Source organism: Heloderma suspectum, chromosome 8, assembly GCF_057233095.1.
Source record: "Heloderma suspectum isolate Gila_16-S chromosome 8, 16-S_ref, whole genome shotgun sequence".
Classification (NCBI taxonomy): Eukaryota; Metazoa; Chordata; class Lepidosauria; order Squamata; family Helodermatidae; genus Heloderma; species Heloderma suspectum.
Window position 1 is genome coordinate 38,454,976 of NC_139465.1, and position 26,058 is coordinate 38,481,033.

General features: G+C 45.5%; 1 protein-coding gene across 4 annotated transcripts in view; it reads right to left on the reverse strand.

The window, feature by feature from the left end:
- ESRP2 (epithelial splicing regulatory protein 2) overlaps positions 1 to 26,058 on the reverse strand; it is a 95,749-nt gene that overhangs the window by 50,985 nt on the left and 18,706 nt on the right. For all 4 annotated transcript variants that reach the window (XM_084812013.1, XM_084812014.1, XM_084812012.1 and 1 more), the window contains exons 4-5: positions 2,274 to 2,387; positions 1,553 to 1,667 (exon numbers count right to left, since the gene is read on the reverse strand). In XM_084812013.1, the coding sequence (XP_084668139.1) occupies positions 1,553 to 1,667; positions 2,274 to 2,387 (229 nt within the window). The remainder of the gene's footprint in view (positions 1 to 1,552; positions 1,668 to 2,273; positions 2,388 to 26,058) is intronic.

Sequence of the window (26,058 nt, forward strand, 5' to 3'; positions counted from 1 at the left end):
TAGGAAATTCCGTGGGAGGGCACCTCCCTATGAGATGGCTGTCCTGCTTGAAAACCTCCAGCAAAGATTCTGCTGGTCTCTTGGTTGACACTGTGAAGAGCTTTATAAAAAAAAACCAAATGGAAGATCTTACCATAACAGATCTATGCGCACATGCTCGGAGACATGAGCAGCATGGCCATCACCAGTGCCAGCTCCAGGTTTTGGAGGGGCTCTTGGGCAAGGTACTCTCAATGGGCCCCCTTCCCTGCGTAAATCTGCCTTCTCACCACCATTATCACCAGCGACTATTGTTCCTCCCCCCCCTTTCACGTCATTCCTACCAGTTGCTCGCCTGACAGGCAGGAAACCAGTGAACAAGTAGGCAGTGAGATCTACTGCTGCTCCTTCTCACCACCACCACCACCATCATCTGGGCCAGGTGAACAAGCAGATTGTAAGGTGACGAGGCTCAACTCCAAGGGGCTCTTGTCAGTGGGCCCCTGCTGGGGTGTGGGCCCTTAGCAGCTGCCTGACCATGCCTACTCTTGATGCCAGCCCTGGTTACTCACGTAGCAGAGTCTACAGATAGGAGGCATGACATCTGCAAAGGACTAGTCACATGGATTGCTGGGATTTCACTGCAGTGGTGGGAAGGACAAACAGTCAAAAACATTGCCAAGCCCCTGTCATGTGTTAAATAGCCCTCGTCCTGCTACAGACAAGAGTCTAGAGTCTGCTTGGCAATGATTATGCTGTGGAGCAGAGAAGAGCACATCACCTCTTTCTGGGGTGTATTTCATATTTCCTAGAATAGAGATGTCCCACAACTGGGTTTCTTCTCTGGACAGTAGTCTGGGAGTCAAAAGGGTACTTTGCTATATACAATGACCAATAGGCAGACCCTACTATGCACTGAGCACCATTTAGCAGGATTAAGGTGGCTGTCCTATTTTACAGAGAACAGTCTTCTATTTGAAGGCATCCCCTGCCAAGAGACGGGGGCATTGCGGTACAAGCTCATTCTCTCTTCGTTCATTTCATTTATTATAGTTCTATACCACACCGTAGCCAAGGCTTTCTGAGTGGTTCACAAAAAAATTTAAACCCTAAAAATACATTATACAAAGTACAAAACCATTACATAAAAACATATAAACAGACAGCACACACAGAGACAACATATATCTAAAAACAATGTTTAATCGATCAACCAAAGACAATCCAGGACCTGATTAAAGACTCATTATATGCTGCCAAATGCTTGAGAGAAGAGGGCAGTCTTAACCTGGTGCCGAAAAGATGTTGGTGCCAGGCAGGCCTTGTTCGGGAGATAATTCTATAATTGGGGGACCACTGATGAAGGCCCTCTTCCTTGTTGCCACCCTCCAAGCCTCCCTCTTACAACTTAAACACGTTTCACCTTTTCCTTAGCCAAGAGAAAATCTTCACCACACTTGGATTAAAATTTGAGAGGGCCATTGAGGCCTGATCTGTCCTGGGACCACCAATTAGCATCCTGGTCTAGGAACAGGAGGAGTCAATCCAGCTTTATAACAATGAAAAAGGATACATTCTGCCATAGACTGGATAGTCTGATCCTTCACGGGGGCCGAGTTAGGGTAGCATTCATGGAATTCTTTGCGTAGATCATAAAACGAATAAAAGCAGTCGGACAGGAGGAGATTCTATGATGGGAAAAGGATGAACAGGGGGGAAAGCATCCTGTGAACATTGAACATTACATTGAGTCTCATGCCAGTCCTCAGAAGCAGTTTGGGACCGCAATCGTTTTCTTCAACACAGGCCCATTAAAAACATTAACCCAAGGAGATCATTATTTTTAATTATGTATATGGTGCCATCACTTTGCATGATGCTTAACAGAGTGCAAGAGGACAGGTGTGTGCCCTGAGGAGGTTACAATCTAAAATTCAACACAGGGAAAAGAGAGGAACGTAGGCAGGAGGAAACAGGGAAGCAGTTGCATGCAGCTGTTTCAGTTCCATGTGCTTAGGCTGAGTTACAAGACATCTAGTTAATGCCAAGTTTGGTGACATGTAAGTAGCCACCCTCATTACCAGGAGGAAGCTGCAATAATGGAAGAGAGAGGAACTTGTGCATTCTGTTCACGCTTATTATGAATCTCCTGCATCTCTCACAAGCCCACAAACATTTGGAGCTCATAGAATCTGCCATGGGAAGGAATGTTCCTTTTAGGCCTATGACCACCACCACCTACTGGCTGCACACAACTTTTCCAGGCTGTTACCAGGATCCCGTCAACTGTGTACCTTTTTCGAGGCCTCGGGATGAAGGACCTGCCGAATGAGTAACTGGCCATCTGTGCAGAACGTGTAAGAGTTTCTTCCCAGAGCTTTCAGATCACTGGATACCAGCTGGCTGAACTACAAAAAAAAATAAATAAATAAAGAAATGTTTTCATATTCACAAGTTTCCAACCCAATCCATCTTCACACAAACTTAAAACACTCATCCACATGGCAAATGAAGACGTTTACAAAATGTCAGAAAAGCAGAGCCATTCACAGAAGTGAATGGCAGTTTTTGTTGGGAATATTGAAACCTCTTCTGCAAGTTACTAGAAGGGGGCAGTATTGCAGTTAGTTGATGGGAATTTTGACCACAGCCACCCTTAGGATCTCTATGGGCTACAGTGTGGTTTCCTGCGATTTCTCCCTTTTACTTCTCTCCTTCCTTCCCCCCACCCCCTCTGACTTGCAGCATTGCTGGGACCACATGTGTTTGCTCTCTCACTCCTGCCCGTGTAACAGAACACAAAATGGATTGAACAAACTCTTCTAAAAAAAACCTCTACTCTGTAACTGCATTGTATATGCAAGAACATTTGTAAGTAAAACTGTTTTACTTTACTTCACCAAACAAGAGTGTGGTCTCCTTTTATTATCTTAAGATAGCCTTGTGTGCATGTAGGACTGGCAAATGCTCGGTCTGTTTTGCTTTTGCTTTTTCTCTGCTAATTGCTTTTCTAACAGGAGGTATCATTACTAAATAATCCCATCAGTTTTAAGGGGCTCCAGGTGATGGGCCCTTCTCTAGTCCCACAGTGGGAATAATGCAGGCTTGGGCTGTCCATACCTTAAGGCAGCACTCCCCAACCTGGTGCCCTCCCCCAGATGTCTTGGACTGTAATTCCCACTATTCCCAGCCAGCATAGCTTATGGCAGGGTCCCCACATTTTTTGGCTCATGGGCACATTTGGAATTTTGAGAGAGTGTTGTAGGTGCTCCCACAAAATGGCTGCCATGGTGAAGGCAGCTTGCTGATTCATAAAATGGCTACCATGATGCAAGGCATGGTGGGTATGGTCAATCAAAAAACATTTTTTCCCTAGAAGACAAACTGGTGAGTCTAAAAGTAACTTGGCCAAGAACCCAAGTGAAAGGCAGAAGCTGAGTTCCAAAACACAAAACCACCCTTCTGAACCCAAATAAAGACGGAGGGCAGCACCTTTGCTTCATAGCATGCAAGCCACCAAGTTAGAAATTTTTTAAAAAAAAAGTGTTTAAGGAGGCCGCTTTAATCATAGATCAAATGATTCATGTCTCTCCGATGGTGGGTTTACTCTCATTATATGACATTGAAAACATACAACTCAAAAGCAAGGCTCTTCTGACATTCTTTTGGGTAGCGGCAAGGAGGGAAATAGCGAGGAGTTGGAAAAGCACTCACGGTCCAGCTGTTCCATAATGGAGACTCATATTATGGTTGGTAGCTCAAATGGAAAAGTTAACCCACACACGAAAGGCAGACAGAAATGTGCAAGACGGGGATAATGACTTGGTGGGATTTTATAAACTTTATGGTACAGCACAAAGAGGTAGATCAACCACCTCACTCACATGATTGTTTATGGAAAGATTTATTTGGTTAACAGAGCATAAACTGATAAAGATGTGAGATCAGACAAGCCAGTTATATGTTACCAGGATCAAGGTAAAAAATGTGTGGATGTTCTTACTGGTATCTCACCTTAGGTTATTTAGGGAGCAATCCTTTGCATGCTTCGACAGAAAAAAGTCCTACAACCCCCAGCATTCCCCATGCTGGCTGAGGAATGCTGGGAGTTGTAGGACTTTTTTCTGTCGAAACATGCATAGGGCTGTGCCCTTAATGTATTGTTAAATTTGAAAAACCAACAAACATATTTTAAAGAAGCTTTAAACATATTTTTAAATAAGAATCAGGAGGCAGGGAGCCTGCTGGGAGCTGTGACTGCTGGCGGCTGTGACTGTGGGCATACTGGTGGTGGAGACCCCAGGCCTATGGCCATGCTGGCAGGAAATGATGGGAATTGCAGTTCAACACATCTGCAGGGGACCAGGTTGGCAAAGGCTGCAAGGAGTGCCTTCTCTCATATACAGCTCCCTTACGATTTGGGAGTGAAAATCTGCTCCATACCCCCTTCCCCTTTTTAAGATCTGCCGGGATTTGGGGCAGAAATTATTTAATCATCAGACCTACCCTTTGCATTCCCTATTCAGAAAAAGCACCCTTGTCTGCCTTAGAAGCCTGTAATTTAAGATGTCAGAATATTTCCGTTTTAAAAGTTTGTTTTATATGTATACCCTGCCTTTCCTTCAAGGAGGTCAAGACAGCACACATAGTTTTCTCCCCTCATTTTATCCTCACAACAACCTTGTGGGTTAGGGCTGGGCTGAGGGACAGTGAGTTATGAGGCCCACCTTGTTGCAGAGCACTAGAATTCAGCAGTCTTAAAACTTACGATACTGTCTGGGTACCAGCATTTAAGCAAAGATAATTAAGGTGCAATCCTATGCCAGTTTAGGCAAAAAAAAGTCCTACAGTTCCCATGGGAGTTGTAGGATTTTTTCCCCCTGTCTAAACAGGCAAAAAGCTCCTGCATTTGCCCCAGAATTTGTTTTGTGGGCATATTGTGTACAGTGACCACAGTCGTCACAGGAAGATGGGTATGGAAAGGGAAAAGTTATTGTATCAAAAGCTCCAACGACAAAGGAGGATTTGCATGCAATAAAACCGTTTTGAGGATTGGGCTATTTGTCTCTTCAAAGAAATATTAGAGAAAGGAAGTAAGAGTGAGACACACTGCTTAAATAACCAAATTTGAAGTCCCTTGCATTTGACCTGGGATGGAAGGAATCCAATACCTGAACTCATTTGGTAAGTAGTAACGGTAGCGACATTTGCACTTCAAGAACAACTGAATGACATTCATGCAAGCGTGACTGAATTGGGCCACAGTAACGGGAAGACCTCATAAAGAGCCAGCAACATAAAGCAAACATGGAAAGCATCAGGGAACCAGAATTAAGACTTTCAGCAATGCCATCGAAAGCAACAGAAGATGTTACGCAGCCACTGGACAAACATAAACTTGGCAACATGTTCGTAGCATTGGGGAAGAAACAAAGGGAATGCCTGGTGGGACTCCAAGTCCCCAATCCTGTTTTGTTTGGAGAAGTTTAGGGAGATGGGCCTCTTTGAGATCTTGCCCAAAGCGGCACACATGGCCCTATTTTATAGAAGCAGGTGAAGGAAAGAAGGAAGATGGCAGAGCTTCATAATCTATTTTTATTCAGTGCCCCCTACATTTTGGGGATGGGCACCAAGCTAGAGATACCAAGTTATTAGTAGCCAGGAGTACAATGGCTATTGCACCAATTTAAAAGGAGTACAATGGCCATTGCACAAATTTAACAGAAACCAGTGGCTTCTTGCAGAGAGTTTCCCCCACCTCCCTCACTGCAATGTCTATTTAAAAATGTGTGTCCCTCCATTCAGTTAAAACAGCCCCTGAAGCAGCATAGAACTACAGCTAAAATCTTGGTTTATTTGTCTTGCCACTTTATATGGTCATTTGGGTGACATATCTATGTTTATAATCTATATCTATAACCCACCTTTCCTCCAAGGAGTTCAAAATAGCATGCATGGCCTTCCTTCCCAGTTTTATCTGCAGAACAATCCTGTGAGGTAGGTTAGGCTGGGAGATGGTGACACCCAGTGAACTTCTTGGCCAAGTAGAGATTTGAACCTGGGCCTCGTCCGACGGTATAACCACTACACCACAATGGCATTGAGATTTACTGGCACTGTATTAACTGACTTATTTGCACTGCTAAATTTGGTATTTGTACCAAATTTGTCCATATTTGGATATATTTTGTATGCATTTCTATAGATAACAATGTATATTGTTATATTTTGAATCAATACACTCATTGCTGTTGCTCATTTGATATCTTGTAAGCCTGCTTTGAGCACAAGGCTATGAAGAAGTGGCATACATAAGTGAATGATAACAAGCAATGGCAAATGCCACAATAAATAGGCTAAAGCAGGGCTGGCATCAAGGACTGGCACTTGCAGAGGGCCCACTAACTGGAGTCCCCAGACCTGCTGCTCTTCTTCACCACTGCAATCTCTTGTTAACCTGCTTCACACTCTGGACCAGATAATGATGATAATGTAAAGGAGGAACAGTTGATGCATATTCCTTGGGCCAGTTCCCATGACATGGCAGCCTATCGTGGGTTAATTCACCCCACGATGCCATTATGAATACACAAGGCCCAGCCAGGGGTTGCTATGGCTTGTCGTGTCGTGTGAAGCCAGCCGGCAAGGGTTATCTGTGGTTATCTATTCACAACCCCGGCATAACCCTAAGACAAACCATGGGTTCTGCGAGGATTGCTTAACCCTCAGATGACCCCTGCCAGCTGGGTTTGCATGACACCACAAGCCATTGCAACCACTGCCCAGGGCTTGCATATTCATAATGGTGGAAGGCACGTGCACCCTGAGAGTTTTAAGTAATCCACAGCGGGCCGTCATGCTGTTCAAACCAGGTCACTGTCTCTCTCCGCCTGTCAAATAAGCAAGCGGCAGCAATGATGAGAAAAAGGAGGAGGACCAATATTAGCTGGAGACAATGGCGGTGAGAAGGTGGACTCACTGAGGGACGGGGGCCCCTGGGGGTGTCTTGCCCAAGGGCTCTCAAAAACCTGGAGCCGGTACTGGGCAAAAGCAAAATCATAAAAAAAAACAACACACCAAACAGTACAAATACAGATGCAAGCAGTCCTAGCTGATGCCCTAAAAGGTTGGGCTAACAGGACGGTCTTAACCTGGCATCTGAATTATGGTAACAACAACTGGGACCTGCAACAAACTGTTGCAGTGTATCCTACTTCCTAAAATGAAAGGTTCAGGGTTCCAAGCAGGGCATTCCACTCTTCTTCCCCTCCCCTCCCCTCCCCTCCCCGCCCCCCCACAGCCCCACATTCCATTTTTCTTTTCCATATGTCACTCTACATTCTATAGCTACTGAGCATGCCCAGCCCTCATTATGCTCCTGCTGTTTTTTTTTTAGCTTAATTGTTTGCTTGCATACTTGCACAAACGTTGCTGATATCTCGCCCCTTGTTTCTCTGTGGGCCTGGTTCATGCGAACACTGTATTCTGTATTTTTTTGCCTTGACCTATTATAATTTTTGATATGCCTGGACTATCGCATGTAAGGCGAATATGTCTAGGGAGGGCCACCATCGAAAAGGCCTGCTCTCTCTCTCCTCACTTCCAAAGGGGGCACCAGAGGAGGGCCTCAGATGAGTTAACGGGAAAGTTCTTATGGCAAAAAGACAGGCTTTTAGATCCCCTGGTCCCTATTTGCCACACTGAATTGCATTATTGTGTGGCATGATTCCCTGATCTTGTTCTACATCATTGGTGGCTTCTGCTGCTGGCAGAGGAAGGGAACTCAATACCTGATAAGGACAATGGCCCTGATTCACAAGAAGAGCATTCCTAGGTGTCGCAACTGGGGACATGGCAAACACACTGCAAGGAACCATCAGCTTTTTAAGACATCACCCCAATATAGGGATGTCCGAGAAATCCAAATGAGTTTGGATTTTCATGAGTCCACCCCACTGTGGATTCCACGGACCTGCAGACCGGGTCTCTACCTTTCCTGAATTTTGCACAAATTTCACTGTTGAAAAATGCACAAAGTAAAAGAACTCAGCAAACATGCGCATTTCCCCATAGGCTAAAGCATGACAATACACATTTGGGGGGGTGGTTTGCGCAAATTTGCAAACAAAAAAAGACCCGATTCTGTCCGTGGGCGGACAACAGAATGAAAGGCGCCTGACAATCTGCAAAACACAGAATGGATTTTAAACAATGCATGCATCCCCACCCCAATAGCCCCTAGCCACTGAATGTTTGAAAAAAGAGATACAAAGAAAAAAAGATTGCAAACTAGGATGGAACAGCTGGACTTGAACTTGTCCCAGGATAAATCCATAGTCAGCTCTTATATTGTTAGCCATCCATATTGTTAGCCATCCATAGTCAGCTCTTAATATTGTTAGCCATCCGCATCTGTGGATGAGAGAAATCTACCATTACAGGATATAAAAGCAGCCTTCTCCAACCTGGTGCCCTCCATATGTTGTGTACTACAACCCCCATCTCCCCCATGCTGGTTGGGGTTGATGGGACTTATAGTCCCAAATATCTAGCAAGTATGATTCATGGTCCATCCAGCCAAGTACTATCTAACTGCAGCCTGGCACCATTCAGGTGTTTTGGACTTCCATCAGTCCCAGCCAGCATGAGCAATGGTACTGCAGGATCTCAGAGGCCCACCCCAGCCCAGCTAGCAGAGATGTTTTAAATGCCAGGGACTACTAAGCAGCTACCACTGACCTATGGCCCTTGTTGGGTTGCTGTGAGGACAAAAAATAAAGTGTGTGTGGGGGAGAGAGACAGACAGACAAGACAGACAAGGGCTTTGCATGTTATGAAGAAGTGCTGTTTCAAAAGTTTGGCTGCCCAAACCTTGCTCAGTGCATTTAACCTACATGGAAGTTTGGGCCAAGAGAGGGGGAAATTGATTGAACAGCAGATTTAGAAACCGGTTCAACAGGATTCTGGCCATTTCTCTGGAAGCAGAGAGAAGCAGCTCAGCGTGTTTAGCGAGTACTACTTTGGCCATCAGCCAGCGTCTGCCTGCTCTCTTTTCCTCACACCAATTCCAAGCATTGCAGAATATAACCCTCTTTCTGCAGCCATAACTTAATTCAACTCAACAAGCATTTTCTTCAGCAGTTTGCTAAGAGAAGCTGTGGTTGGCTGTTGACTCCCAAGACCAGTCACAGCCCACGGCCTGAAATCAACATTGGCTCCAGATTTTGGTGGCCCTTTGGGCAAGATGCTTTCCGTGGGCAAGCCCCAGGGCCAGCCCTACCATTAGGCAGAGGGAAGCCAGTTCTGAGGAATGCAGGGTTTCCTGCAACATAGATTCTAAATTACAGCCAGAACTGTAATACTGCAAGAAAGCACTGCAAGAAAGCCAGCATGGCCGGCCCTACCTTTAGGCAGAGTGAGGTGGCTGGCTTGGGCACAAAAGGGCAGCAAATGGTTATTTTTTAATTTGTTATGATTGTATTTTTATTGGCAGGGGCGGGGAGAGGCGATTTTCTGCCTCATATGCCAAAATAGCAGCTAGCTTTGGATGCTATGGACCTTGACTTAGGGAGCAACAGCAAAGTGGTCGTCCAGCCCTCTGTGCTACACCAAGCAAGCATCTTATAGCATTCTTGCACGTTACAATTCAAAAAACCAATGAGAGGGAAAAGCACAAATTACGCCAAAAAACAGGAGAGAAGAAAATGCTTGAATAAGTGCCTGAAAATGCTTGAATAAGCCAGACACCTTTTGGAAAAGTATTTCCTTCCTCGGGGACTGCAAATAAAATTTCATTGTAAGACATTATTGACATTTTAAAATCATACTAAAATGCTTAAAAATAAATCAAGTTACAACAAATATATATATACGTGGATGGAAAAATTATACATATATACACACACACTCTTATTTTTGCATCCAGGTACTAATATATACAAAGAACTCAACCCAAATGTTAATAGAAAGGCACTGCATTACTAAACCTGCTTACGAACATATTAAAATTACACTTCACCTCCTGGATCATGTCTGAGTGCACGTTCAACCATTTTAAAAATCAAAATACGCATTCTAGGCAATGTGGATTTTATGTCTGCGTTGACACAATACATGCAGGAGTCAAATAAAACCTTGTGTGCAAAAACAATAAGAGAATCTCCCAGATTGCAAACGCCATGCACCAAAGTTATGCAAGCCAGTCTACAGAGGGAGACTCATTCCACACAAAATGCTCAATCCTCTTATATCTTTCACATCACCATCATCATTTGCATAGCACTCTCAAGTGTTGAAAGCGCTTCACATGTATTATCTTGTAATCCTTACAAAATCCCTGTAAGGCGTGTCATATTATTATTTCCATATTGCAGACGGGGAAGCTGAGAGGGAGTGGCTTGTCGAAGACTACCTAATAAATTCATGGGAGAGATGAGATTTGAACCGGGGACTTCCTAATTTATAGGTCAGTGTCTTAGCCATTATGCTAAGAGTTCTGCAAGTTGTGATGGCCAACAATTCGGGGACTTGATGAAGCTTGCAACTCTATACCGACGAATTCAAGATTAAGCCCTATTGAATTCAATAGGATTTACAGCTCAATCCATACATGTTTGCTCAGAAGGGAGCCTGTCGATTCATTGGTGCAGAGGAATTTTGCTACACAAAAGAGCTCAGAGGGGGAAGTGCTTTGCAAGGGAAGAAGGCAGAGGATTGTTACACTGCTTTGAGGCAGCCCCCCTGGAGTTGAACAAGAACAGGCCAAGACACAGAAGAAAGAATCATGACCAAATGCTGCCTGGAATTTGGTTCAGCAAAATGGGAGAACTGCCTTAGGGCACATCGAGACACAAGCCAGGAGATCCTGCCTCTTTGTGACAGCAGCCTGGATTCAATGTAATCCTAAACCATAGTTCAATAATAATAAAGTATGACAACAAACTGTGGTGTAATGGCTAGAGTCGGAAAATCCAGGTTCTAGTCCCCACTTGGCCATGGAAGCTCACTGGGTGACTTTGGGCCAGTCACTGCCTCTCAGCCCAACCCACCTCACAGGGTGGTTGTTGTGTGGATAAAACGTGTGGAGGAGGAGGAGGGCTATGTATGCCACCTTGGGTTCCTTAAGGAGGAAAAAAGTCGGGATATAAATTTAATAAATAAATAAAATAAATAAATAATTGAAAATGGAAGGGATGCTTCCGATCTCCTTATGGCTGTGCTGGAGAAGGAAGGAGGAGGGGAAAAGAGAGAGAGCATATAAGACTCATTCACATAGCCCTTTAGTTCAGTGCTACATCCAAATGCAGCCAGTATCAGGGTGGTCCAGCTAAGGGAATATTTGGTACAGGGAAGAAGGAGAGGAGAACCTTCTACGGGGTAGCCCCCTCATTCATCATGGAGAAGTCTTCACAACCGAAGACGTGAGCCAAGGCTGGACTTCCAACACAGCCATTTCTAGCTTCCAGCCATTTCTAGCTTACATGGAAGTGAACAAGGCACTTTCTAGCAAGTTTTCATTTTTATCTTTGCATTAACTTATCAAACTCATTTTTAATCTAAAATAAAGAAGCTTATTACATCAGGGTGGATCCAGAGTTTGTTTGAACAGAGATATGGTGCTGGGAGAATGAAGAATAAGGATATTTCAAAATCAGTTTTAAGTATTGCAGTGGGTTAGTTTGTCACATACTCATTTATCTCATTGCTTCATAATGGCTACTAGACCATTTAAAAGGAAATAAAATAGAGTTACATTCACGTTGTATTACACGTGCACAGGAGACCCAGTTTTACACCACTCGTCAGCCACTGCTTCCCTCTTGATCCGAACAAACATGGGCTCAGTTCACAGGTGGGGACAAACACACGGGAACCAGGGGTCGGGGAGGAGAGACAGGGGCAGCCCCATTCCACACTTTCATTCTTACATGGATGAATGCATGACACATCCTTCAGCCTCAGTTCTTCATGCGTGAAATGGGAAGAGCCATGAAAATGGTTCCCAAGAGCGTTGTACTCACAAAACCAGATAAAGGTTATGGAACATTCTGCTGCACAATAATACTTTTCTCCTGCTTTTTCTTTTTAATGCCTTATCTACTGCTTAACTATGCATGAACCGCAGATTAGCTAGTGTGCCAGGCTTCAAGAGCAGGAGATAGAGCAGTCTAATAGCCACGCTCTCCCCTTCGCTTGAGAATTCACAGCTGTGCAGAGGAGGGCAGATGCAGTATGTACATGCATGCAGAAGGAGACAGACCAAGGTGCAAGGCAAGGGGGTAAGTACCAGCTCCAGGCTTTGGAGGGCCCTTAGGCAAGATCTCCTCCCTCAGTGAGTCCACCTTCTCACTGCCTTTGTCATCGGCTGCTATTGTTCCTCCTCCTTTCTCATCGTTGCTATTGCCTGCTCGCCTGACAGGCAGACAGCCAGGGAGCAAGGAGGCCGTGGCATCTCCTGCCCCTCCTTCTCACCACCACCATTGTCTGGGCCAGAGCGAGAGGCAGGACAGCAAGCAGGTTGCAATGGGCAAGAGGAGGGGCAAGTCCAGGGGCCTCCTGCTGGCTGTCGACCCTCAGCTGGTGCCCAACCATGTCTACCTTTGACACTGGCCCTGGGGGTGGGGATGAGGTAGAGCAGGGGTGGGATTTCACCCGCTGAGCTCTTTGATATTTCTATTAAGAACAAACATGTTATCCCACTGTTTATGAAAAAAACAACACACACATACTCATGCCTTCCTCTAGTAACCGGGAGTGTTATTTACTGCACTTCCACAGATGCAAATAGAAACTCTTGTGCACTTCTAATGCCTGTACTCACAAGGATCACTGCTGGATTTACCACCACACTTAGCGGTGTACCGACTGTGTAAAATCCGTTCTGTCTGTGTTTCGCAGACTGTCAGGCGCCTTTTGTTCCATTATCCACCCACCCACAGAATCAGATTTTTTGTTTCTGAATTTGTGCAAATGCACACTTGTGCAAATGCACAGTTGTGCAAATTCGCATGTGCAAAAATGCACCAATTCCCCCCAAATGTGCATTTTCACACTTTTGCCTATGGGGGAAGTGTGTAATTTTGGCCAGTTTTTTTTATTTTGCATATTTTTCTATGACAAAATTTGCGCAAAATTTGGGAAAGGTAGAAAATTGGCCTGCAAGTCTGCAGAAACTGCTCATCAGGAGATGAGCCAGTCTGCTGCAGAATGCATGGGTCGGATTCATGAAAATCCAAACTCATATGGTTCCATTGCAGATTTCTCCAACTTCCCTAGCCACCTCTCCTCATGACTCGACATGTTGTTCTTCTCCATCTCTTTTGAATAGCATGTCCAAAAGCAAAGAGGACACTTGCTGTCTCAGTCCAAAGAGCATACTAGAAAATCACCATTAGCTTATAATACATTGCCAGCAATTCAAAGCAAACCTCACCAGAGAAATCGGTCATAAATGTGCATTTAGATAAAAGTGTACTAGAGATGGATCTCTCCCAGCACCCTGAATTAATTTCTAGGGACCCAGAGCAAAGGGGACGCAGCCTGAAATATGACAGCTCTAGTATTGCATGCTAGCTGTTCCTTTTTAAAAGAAGCAACCCCCACAGCCAAAATAGGGCCAGACACAAGAAAAATGTAATTGGGACTGTCTTTAGTGAACAGAGACCATTGGAACGTAGCTCCAGAGGAAACCAATGGGAAATAGGGTGCCCACTTATGCATTACCAACAAAGGGGAAATGCACCCCCCCCCCAGACACACAGATATGCACAACATTTGCAAATGCTGGCTTAGAGCTGGTTTAGAGCTGTTATGTCAGCTCAGCACTCCCATGTCTAGGTATAGTGGCCCAGATGTTCCAAGCAACAGCCCTAACTCTTCTTTCCCCATTCAGACATCGCATGAATCCATAGTTAGCAAACACCCTGGTTTGCAAACCTGCATCATACCACAGCCTCCAGTTGGCTGGCCAGGCACAATCCATGGCTTGTCAGTTCAGATGTGGCACTAAACCATGTTTTGGCTTCCTTAATCACGCTTGGGGCAACGTCTGAACCGAGTCATTGTTTCTTGCTGTTCTTTCTTACACTGTTTAAAAAGCAAATAGCTTGTCCTCTGCCTAATCCACTTTTGCTGTAATCTGTATTTTGGCCTTGCCAAGGTGGATCTAATGCACACGAAATACCACAGGGAGGAGAGGAGTTTCTTGGATTACAACAGCATTTGCAGGCATGATAAAAGCAAGGTAACATGTTAAACAGAGGGCCCCAGCCGCCAGCCCCACTCAATGGGACCTTGCCTTTTATTCATCTGTTAACTGTTATTCCACATGGCTGATAATGGGTTCACTGTGACCTTGGGCTGACAACCACCACATGCAACAAGTACAATCCATCAAGCTGTCGCTAATTTCTTTCTGCTTCTGGCAATATACAGAAAAAAGCTACTGTGGCTGGATGCTAGATCTCTGGCGTGGGCCAAAATGACCTTAGAATCCCAAGTCTGTACTTGTCAACGCAGGACAAAGACAGAAAATGTGCAGCTCCCTCCTAGTAAGCCTATACTAACAGCCATCTCAACACTATTGTTTATGTAGCCAAAAGGGCCCAATCCCTTGGCAAGGGGAGGTATCAGCAGACTTGGAGAAACCCCAAGGTTTCCAGAAGTACCAACAACAACAAAATCTTTAGAAAAAATAAAACATCAAGTGCCCCTCGCCCCCACACAAAGAAAAGGCAATCCAAAGAGGGCTGAGCGTGCCGATTTGCATTTGGGGGGGGGGAATAGAAAATCAGGTGAGAGGGAAAATGGAACGGAACAGCCTTCCCGCACCTGGTCCCCTTCAGGTGTGTTGGACTACATATCCCCAGCCAGGAGGGCCATTGCCAATGCTGGGGAAGGATGATGGGTGTTGTGTGGTCAGGCATAGCTGAGTAACTAGAACACTGGATAGCACCATTCCACACCCCAACACTTTGTTGCAGGTCTCGATACATTTCAAACACGCATCACATTAAATCAAGTGATGGTTTTCATTCCAGAAACAAGCCTTCCACAAGCAAGACACACTTCATATTGATTGGCTGGGCAAATCCTCTCATGCTCCCATGCAGGAAACAGTAACTGTCTGGCTTTCTTGTAATGCTGCAGTTCTAGCTGTGATTTTGAGATCCAGGGAGGTGGTGGCTCTCGGTCGCTGGCAGTCTTCAAGCAGAGACTGGACAGCCATGATCTGTCAGGGATGCTTTAAATTGGATTCCTGCACTGAGCAGGGGGTTGGACTCCATAGCCCACATGGCCCCTTCCAACTCTATGATTCTCAGCTGTGTTCCAGGAAACTGAATTCCTCAGAGTTTATCCGGGGTTCCTCCATGAGAAGATCATCAATGGCTGACAAGTTTTCCTGAAAGACAGCTGTCCCACCACTGTCGACCACTTTGTAAAATCTGGAGGCAGAAGGAAGGGCTGGGCACACTCTTGCATGCTTTACTTCACACTGAGCCAGGGTGTAGAACCTCAGGCGCGCAGACCAATTCCTGCTTGTCTGGGTTCCCGATCTGGCTCTCTGGGGTTCTGCAGATGGCTACACTCCCTTCCCTCTGGCCACACTCCCTTTTCCTATTCTGGCCAAGAATGATGGGAGCAGGGATGTCGGAGAAATCCGCAATGGATTCAAATGAGTCCAGATTTCTATGACTCCATACTGCCAATTCCGCAGTGGATAGGCTTTTCCCAAGACCTGCAGATTCCACAGACTTGCAGACCAGTTTTTAACTTTGCGGGGGGGGGGGGATTTGCGCAAATGTGCATTGCAAGTGTGCAGTAGCGCAAATGTGCATTTGCAAACAGGAATGAAATTCTTGTACATAAAATCCAATTCCATCAACAAGCAGAAGCCGGAACGAAAGACTCCTGACAACCCATGAAACACAGACAGTGCACATTTAACAAAATACATACTTCCCTAAGTAGGAGTTGCAGTCCAACACATCTGGAGAGCACCACCAGGTCAGGAAAGGCTGCTGTAGCAGAATGAAAGACTCATCACATAACCAGAAACTATGTGGGAGGGTCAGCTTGGGTGATGCTCTGAGAGCCAATGTGATGTAGTGGCGAGAGTGTTGGACTGGGAGCCGAGAGATCTGGGTTCTAGTCTCAATTCAGCCATGGAACCTCACTGGGTGACTTTGGGCCAGTCACAGACTCTTAGCCCAACCCACCTCACAGGGTTGTTGTTGAGAGGATAAAATGGAAAGGAGGAGGATAATGTAAGCCACCTTGGGTTCCTTGCAAGAGGAAAAAAAGCGGGATACAAATGCAATAAATAAATAATAAATATCTGTGTGGCTGTGATCCAGATAATAGATACTCAGTTGATTTTACAGTCATTGTGTGCTTTGGCTCCTAGTTCCTGACCTTAAAAGAAAAGTTATACAAACCAAAAGTCAAGATGCTGAAGAGTGAACGAGAGACAGCAGGGATTACATTCTAGCAGTTCTGGTGGAAGCAAGAGAACCACTGGGAGTTACCTTAGAGGACACCAGAGACCATCAAAGGGGCTCTTTCCATCCTAAAAATGGCTGCTTGGGAGTGTGTGTGCCCTTGCATGTCTATTTCTCCCCCACACATGAGCACTAGCATTTTCTGAAAACAGCAATACCTGCAGTCACTTACAGCAGTTTTAAACAGGGAGCACACTTTACAAATTCCCCCTTGGAATCCTTATACAGGACCCTACCGATCTATTTGACCTTATCAACCCAAGAAAATATTATGAAGGGAACATTTTAATCACAAGCTGACACAAAAGGTCACTCAGCAGAACAACTCCAGGGGTGGAGCTGTGCCGGGCTGCTATAGCTAAACACACAACTCCTCTGTGAAGCCAACGAATATATCACGCCTTTTGTGGCTCGCCTTCCTTGACTGTCTGCTCCGCTGTGGAATCTGACAGTTGCCGTTCTCCACCCTGCACACCACCCTCGGAAGATCTAATGCAGCACATCTCTTATATTCATGGGGATCCATGAATATAAGAGATTTCCATTTAAGATAGCGCTCCCTCTGCCGCGTTTCTCTCTACAGTGAGCTTTCAATCTGACCAACGCTTCACTGAACACTGCCTCCCAACCTCATGGCTCGCACAGACACACCCACCCACACCCCTGCATAAAGGGCTATACGAGAAAAAGAGAACACATTTTGTTCAGACACGAGTTCATGCTGAAGCCCAACCTGCCCTAACCTGGTGCCCTCCAGATATGTTAGACTACAACTCCCATCATGGCTGGCTGGGGATGGTGGGAGTTGTAGTCCAACATATCTTGCGGGCACCAGGTTGAGGTAGGTTGCTCAACAGAATGTGAACAACCTGTCATGCTGACTGGGGATGATGAGAGCTGTAGTACAGGTTGGGGCAGGCAGGCTTAAGGGGTGCTCAGTGCCTTCTAGTAGATCCTGACAGCTCGCAGGGCAGAAGTTGGTTCGGGTATCTGTTCCATGGGGCAGCGTTCAGATATGAACTCCCTGGATACACTGACCAATACTTCTCTCCCACAGTGCCAGCAGTGCGTTTTTCAGCAATTGACACTGGAGACAGTGTATTAAGGGCACAATCCTATGCATGTTTAGACAAAGAAAAGGCCTACAACTCCCAGCATTCCCCAGCCAGCAATTCCCCAGCAATGCTGGCTGGGGAATGCTGGAAGTTGTAGGACGTTTTTCCTGTCTAAACCTGGATAGGATTGCACCCTTAATCACTTGTTTACGTCAGGGATGGGCAACTTGAAGCTCTCTAGATGTTTGGGCCTACAAGTCCCATGATCCCTCACCACTGGCTAGGCTGGCAAGGGCTGATGGGACTTGTAGGCCAAAACATCTGGAGGGCCGCACATTGCCCACCCCTGGTCAATTGGTGGAATGAGACACAAACTAAAGACAAAATGAGAAGTGTTTATTTTATTTTTTAAACTTTAATGCAGTTACAGGTGTGTGAATTTCATTGGACCAGCAGCAGAAAAGGGATTGCTTAATTCCTTCCCATTGGTCTGTTTTTCTAATCACACCCCTATTGCACTGGGGGAAAGACTAGGCCTCCTCATTTTGTTTTCCTCTATGGGGAGGAAAACAGCTTGGGGTGTGCAAGAGAGATTTTTAGATGAACAGCAGGCTGTGAGGAAAGAGTTAAACACCCTCTCCTCTCTGTTTCTCACATTCAGAGCTCTCTCCCCCGCCTCCCCTGGTGTGGTTGCATTAAAGTAAAAAAAAAAGTGGGGGTCTCCTGCCTGACCCCCAACTTGCTTCTAAGCACCATGGTGGTTCAGAACATGCAAATGTGTGTTTGTGGACAGTGAACCACATAACTATTTTCAGAAGCATTTGTTTCTAAGGGTTCCAAACATGCAGCCATGGAGCCCTTTAAAAACTTGGCTGCTCAGCTTTCTATTCTAGGTTTCATTTCCCTCTCTCCGCCTCTCCTCAAGGACAAGCTTCATGAGCAATGTGATCTTTAGCACTGGTGCTATTGATTGCAAAGCGCCATGGCACCGTATTTACCCAAAACCTGCTCACTGTTTGTCGTGCAAAGCTGAGCCAGTCAGGGAGAAGGCTAAAGAATACCTGCAGAGGTGGGGAAAATGCGTACACACATTTTTTTATCCAGACGTCAGATAGCTATAGAAGCGCGCAGATTGCCAAACACTCTCCAAGAGGACCAAGGACTACACCAGATGCAACAGAAGCAGTCACATATTAAGGCGGGGGGGGGGGAGTGTTGTTTTTTTAAAGAGTGAAAAGGGCAGTGGAGGCTGGTGGTTCCGATGTCAGTGGTGCAATGAATCCACTCCTGGTTTCAGTCAGAACCAGTTCCTTTAGAGTTCTGACTGGTTCTGACTGACACCCGGAGTGGATTCACTGCCCCACTGACATCGGAGCCACCAGTCTCCACTGGAAAAGGGTACAGAGGTGCGGGAAGCTGAACCCTCCCTCTAATTTCTCCCCCTGCCCACAAGCCCTTTTCTTCCAGCTGAGCTCACTCCTGTTACCAGCATTCAGTTGAAGAGAGCATGGTGGGGGGAGACGATCGGGAGCTACGTTAGGTGGGGGGAAGACTTAGCACATCACCTATGTGTCTTTTTTTATTCTATGGCGCAGAATTGGGGAGGGGGCTAGAGTAGTGTAGCAGAGCACATTCCTTGCATGTGGAAGATCCCAGGTTCAACAGGAGGTATTTCCAAGTAGGGCTAGGAAAGAATCCTGCCTGAAACTTACTGAGCTAGGTGGACCCATGGCCTGACTCTGGGTAAGGCAGCTTCCAATGTTCCTACGATGCCACGTCCCCTGCAGTTTCATTTATATGTGATATGGGTTCTACCATCAGGTCTGGCTTGGCCCCAAGAAAAAGAAGGAGACCAACCCCACTTCTAACAGCTGAGATTACTGTGGATCACCAGCGGAACAGAACAGGTTTAGCTCTGACCCGAGTAGTTGTCAAATACACTCCATTGCTTCTGCACATTTGCAAAAGTGACTGCTATGAATTCTCTATGGGGAGAAGAGCTACTCTTGGCTAAACTGTCCCAGCAAGGACACGATGGAGCCTCTGCCCCCCAGCATTTTGTGGCCGAGCCCTTGCCAGTTGGGATCCTCCAGGGGGCCGCAATGGGGGGGGGTTCAATCTCTCTCCCTACACACATGCCCACGCACAAATATATACCAATGATGTTGTTGTTCAGTCGTTCAGTCATGTCCGACTCCTCGTGACCCCATGGACCATAGCATGCCAGGCCTTCCTGTCCTGCGCTCTCTCCCGGAGCGTGCTCAAGTTCATATTCATTGCATACCAATGATGAGTGTGTTGCTAAATCAGAGGTACAGGTAGTGACTTAAATGATCTGGGGCTTAGGCATAGGACTCAAATCTGCATATGCTAATTTATATCTGCATATGCAAATTTATAAATAATTACTATGGTTTCTTTAAATTTAAAGACAGTCAATTAATTTATCATCCAGTTCATCTCAAGTAAAGGTCTTCAGTTCATTTGCACCCTGATCCATATTGCCTCAAACCAATGGAAAAAAGTTTTTTTCTAAAGTTAATTGCCATGCAGGAGAAGATTTGGGGGGAGGGGGGTGTTGCAGCATGGGGGGAGGGGAGAAGTAACCCTTCCCTACCCAGCTTCAATCCCCCTTGAAAACTGCCCCGCACATGGTAAGCTGAGAAAAAAATCCCCTTCCATTGGTACCAACGGACACTAAAGGCTCTGTGGAACAGAGCCTTGAGAAATAGATTTGGGGCCCAAAAACACTTCTGTTGGAAATGGTAGTTTAAGTTTTTCTGCACACACATCCCAACATCTTCAAAATGGGTTCTAGCTAGCATTTCACTGCCTTGTGCCCAAAATGTGCACAGTTGCCATACGTATGCATGCAGCAGTTGCCTCCTGAAAAAGCCCATAGAAAGGGGGCTTCTAGGCTAATGCACATGCAAACTGTAGCCTTCACAAATCCAGGTAGGGGAGAAAAGGTCATCTTTGTTTTAGAAGAACAGGGTAATTACTCACTCGTTTCCTTGGAGAGATGAAGGAAATCAATGTTTGCAGCTGATCAGACCCTGGAGCACAACCTTAGGTAATTGCACTGCATTCTAGGAGTGCAAACTCTTTCGTATGCTCTGATGAACAGAGAGAGGCATTTGTTTCATAGGATGCAAAAGAGCAGCTCTTCACGGTGGGATGGACAGCAACAGTCTGAGGAAGCCAGCTCTGGGCACACACCATCGCAGTGAACTCTGGGATTACATCTCCAAGTCCAGGGAGAGTTCTGCATGCATTTCTGCCTTTTTATTACACACTTGGATGAAACCAAAGCTCCTAGTCAGCAAGTATCTGGGCACAACAACAAAAACGGAGAAAAGGCCTACACCTATGATGATTCCCGGAGAGGCTTTTATCCTGCAACTGCCCTGCCTCAAACACGGAATTTTAATGAGAGTCCAGATATCGCCGTTTTCCACTTGCAACCCTCCCAGGTTTTCCCACCACCTCTTCTGTGTTCTTTTCTTTCCACAAAAAACCCAAAATGTGCTAAGGCGGAATAGATGGACAATGCCTTTTGATTGGTGGTGCAAGGAGGCCTCCACCTAGAAGCACCCTTAGCAACATGGAAGCTGCCATAAGCTGACTCAGACCATTGGCCCACCAAGCTACATTGTCTACACGGAGTAGCAGATGCAATCTTCTGCGGGCAAAGCATGCACTCTGCCACTGAATCACAGCTCTTGACACACATCAGAATAAGCTTGATGTGATGCTTGACACACATCAGAATAAGCTTTTACTGGGTGACCAAAAGTGCGCTTGCCCAGTTAATACAACAAGATTCTGTGATTCACCAAATAAAGGGAGGGCATCAGGCATTTTAATGTGTGCATTTCTTCAGATTAGATTCTTAGAGGCACTGTAAGTTCTCTGGAGAACTTCGCATGTTTGCTCTGTATGGCTCCTGGCACACAGCTAAATAATGCCAGCAATAATTTTGAAACATATGCTTAAACCCACTCAAGCCAGCCACACTAATAAACCATAGTTTGTTAACCATGAACAACCCACAAGGAGAACCCATGGTTTGTTGTTGGGTTGTGAACTGAGTTGTTCATGGTACACAAACCATGGTTTGTTAGCACAGCTGGATTCACAGCAACCCATGGTTCAATGACAACCCACACTCAACCCATACTCAACCTTGAGGTGAGGGTGGGGTGTTATGTGACCCCAGCCACTGAAACATTTATACTGCTATGTGGGAGGCTAGATAATGGATTTAAGTCACCTTTATTTTGTAATATCTAAGATTAACGGGTATCCACTTGAACTCTGGCAAAGCAAACGTCGTGCTTCCTTGTGAACTTGCTGAGGAACCAAATACTTGATAGTAGATGCTCTAGGGTTGTAACCATGTTAATCTAACTTGTGTCCCATTCATTTCAATGGGTATACACATTGGCTACAACCCCTAATTTGCAAGTGTTTCTTGAACAAAACTCATCTTGCTTCCATTCATGGCCAATTTCCCTGCTTGATCTATCTTAAAGTCTAAGAGATAAAAGACTGGGTTCACAAGATCACCACAGTTCACCAAGGCTTGTTTAATTTAAGCCATGGTGGGCTGTGGCACATGCCGCCTACCCTTTTGAATGTTCAAGACAGGGTTGGCAGCCTCTGTGGCTTATTGTGTTGTGTGAACCTGACAAGGTTGGCTTATGCGAGGGTTAAACAACCCTTGCATAACTTTAAACAGCCCATGGGCTGTTTTAACCCCTGCATAAACCTCCCTCACCAGGTTCACATGACATGATAAGCTATGGAGAGTGCTTGCTGCAACTTGAATATTCAAAATGGCTGCTAGCACATGCCACAACCCATTTAAATAAGTCACAGTGGGCTGCAGTGATCGTGAGAACCAGCCCAAAGCTCTGACTCAGTGGGAGAGCAGCTGCGTTGCATGTAGTTGAAATGCGTTGAAATTGCATCCCAATTTCAATTCCCGGCATCTCCAGGTAGGGCTCGGAAAACTCTTGTCTGAAGCCCTGGAGAGCCATAGCTGCCAGTCAGTGCCGACAATACTGGGCTAGATGGACCCACGGTTTGACTCAGTAAAAGACAGCATCTTATGTTCAGATGCATAGTGTTACCGGCAGCTGGAATGATAAGACTAATTTAAATTAATTCTCTCTCTCTTTCTCTCTCTCTCTCTCACTCACACACACACACACACACACACTCACACACACACACACACACACAGAGAGAAAGAAAATGAACGAATGAGGCGGCAATCATTTATCTCTTTATCTGTGAGTGTATATCAACGTGCGTGTATATCTTTCTACCTACCAGCCAAGGGTAACATTTCGTTCACTGGATAATGCTTCCCTTGTTTAACCCTGTACCCATTCTTTCCCCCCACAACTTCCTCCATTGTTTCCCTTTGTGTGCTTTATCTGTTTTAGATTCTGAGCCCCTTGGCGTAGGAACCTATCAAACCCGTCCCTTGTAAAACACCTCGTACACAGACGGCACAACAAAAACAACAACCTGTGAGTCATGAGGCCTTCCAACCCAGGACGCCCGTTACCGTGCAATCCCATACATGTTCATTTGGAAAGAAGCGCAACTGTGTGCAGTGGGATTTATTCCCACCCAAGCGTGTGCAGGGTTGCAGCCTTAATCTTTCAGGTGCCACAAGGCTCTCTGCTCTTTTCTTTTTGCTGCAAGAAAAGTAAGAGAGCTCTTCCTCCTCTGGAGTTTGTTGCTGTGTACAGAGGCTTTCATCAAAACACATACCGCTCTCAATAACACTCTAGATGAAAGTTGACCAGGATGAAGGTGAACTAGGAGTCCTCAGACTAACCCTGTCAGAGGTACTGAGAGCAGGTCTGTGGAAGTTCTGTGGAATTTGGAAACCATGAGGGGCCAGGCTGCAGAGAAAGGGGTGCAAAAGGGTTATCAATATATTTGAAGGCATCACTTCTGCAGTAAAACCCAGTGCCCCAGAAGGAGTAATACACAGAGCCTTCTCAGTGGCCACTCCCAGGTTCTGGAACTCCCTACCACAGGAGGCAAGGCCAGCCCCCTCTCTGTTGTCCTTCCACTGGCAGGTAAAAATGTTTTCATTCAGGCGGGGCTATAAGCTGCGTTGCTGTTGAAAGGCGTTCAGTTTGGGCGGTGTCATTTCTTTTTATGTAGGTGTTTTAATTGCGTTTAATATGTTTTTAATGTTTTAATGGTATTCTTATTGGAATTTTGAATACTGTTAGCAGCTTTTAGTGCCTTTTTATAGTAGAAAGGGGGGATATTAAACAAACAAACTTGAATGCCCCCTTGATGTCAGCTTATATCCACCCCGACATCTTATGAGGACAAAGCTTTCGACATCCTTCAGGCTTTCTTATGTCACTGTGCAGAATCAACTACCCCCCAATGTGACAGCCAGTCTGGGCATCCTCATATTCATGCATTAGATCCATTTAAAGCTATGCAAACTGTACGCCTCTTCTCGCCCTCACACCCAGCTTGGCCAACATCCCCACTGTTGAAATCAAAGCCCATTAAGACCCGAGTCCAGCGGCGAACTCACTGCATACACACACGACACAAAAGAAACCCTCCAAAGGAAAGAATACGTAAACACCTAGAAGGTACGTTGGTTAGGGACAGGCGCGCCTCCCACTCCCACAGGACCTAGGCTTGTTTCTGCAGCACAGCATCAAAGACAACATTTATTCTTTCAACATGTACACTTGGTTTTCCATTTAAAGAAGCATGCAATCTTTATTTTGAGGCAGGAACCACGCATGCTGCAGCAAAAACCAGGGATTCCCAACCCCGCACTTGCTGCCAATGTGTAAGACGACATTGGCAGGGAAGAAGCAGTAGATTAGAGGGTCACTTGTGTGCTGTCCCAAACAAGAGGACATAAAATTTGCATGTGCTAGTTTATATGTATGGATAAAACTGCCCCGAACAAGGAAGACATAAAACGAGGACATAAAACTGCCCTAAACAAGGAGAACATAAAATCTGCATGTGCTAGTTTATATGTATGGATGCAAATTCAGAAATTATGATTAAGACTGAAACAGAAATACAGTACCTCCCATCAGTGTGGAAAACTGTAACCAGGTGACCTGGGTACTCAGGTGATCAGTCAGTTATCCAGGTGCTATCAAGAGGCAACTTATTTATTTGTTACATTTCCTGCAAGGCGCCCAAGGTGGGCTACATGGTCCCCCTCCTCTCAATTTTATCCTCACAACAACCCTGTGGGGTAGGTTAAGCTTAGGGTCAGTGACTGGCCCAAAATCACCCAGTGGGCTTCATGGCCAAGTGGGGTTAGGGTTAGTGTTCTAATATATATTTTGAATATTGTCACATGTGTCCTTTTATATTACTATAACATTTTAACAACAAAGTTTAGGTTTTACAATTCTGTCTTTATTTTGTATATTGTGACACATATGGTTTGGATACAATGATTTTAATATTTGTACTTTTAAACATTAAATGATTTTAATAGTGTATATTTTTGTACCTTAACTTTGGTTTTTGTCAGTTGCATATATTGTTAAGGACTATTGGTGCTTTGTTGTCATCACAAGTGGGGACTAGCACCTGGATCTCCTGAGTCCCAGTCCAGCACTCTAACCACTACACCACACTGCCTCTCAATTTCAAGGCCCCTGCTACCCAGTCTTCCTTTTTACCTTTATACCGGACTTGGGCTGGACAGCCCTTCAAATAGAGGACACCTTCAAAACAGGACAGTCCTTTGGCAGCCCTTAAAATAAAGGAGTGTGCTCTGTAAAAGAGGACACATGGCCACCTTAGGCTTAACCCTTCTGCCTGCCTCCCATTTTTCTTCTACAATCTGTTCTCCTTGTCCTCTTTTCTCCACTTGATTAGCAAACACACCTCAGGACTTCAGCTGGAGGGGAACACCTGGGGAGATGTGGTACAGGCAAAAGGGGTGGGCACCCCTTGCCTGCTTCTCCTTTGCAAATGCCACCCACCCATCCACCCCCATTTCTCATTTTGTACAGCTCCAGAAAACACAGAGGAATCCTGCCTTTGCTACCCAATGCATAGTTTTCCCAGACGGTCAAGTCCTCTCGCTGGGGGGCAATATACTGACCTGGTTTGCACAACACAGTGGGTTATCATGGGTTAATTAACCTAAAATTAGCCTTAGCATGTGTGGGGCGCATACATCCACCTTTTTTTATATGCCCCCTCCAATTGGGGGTTACAGCATGTCATGTGAACCTTGCCATTGTGGGTTAACCAAAGGTTAAACAACCCGTACTTAGCCCCGTGGACTTCCAGATGATTTTTTACTTTCCTGAAATTTACGCATATAAATCCGTAGGAAAATATGTAATTTTCTGCTGAGGAAACATTGAATGGAATGGGGGACAATAGGCTAAATATTATGTACTAAGATAAATTAGTACATAATTCCGCATGACGGGAAAAAAAAGCATCCATCTGTGGGTGGACAACGGAACAAAAGGCACCTGACAATC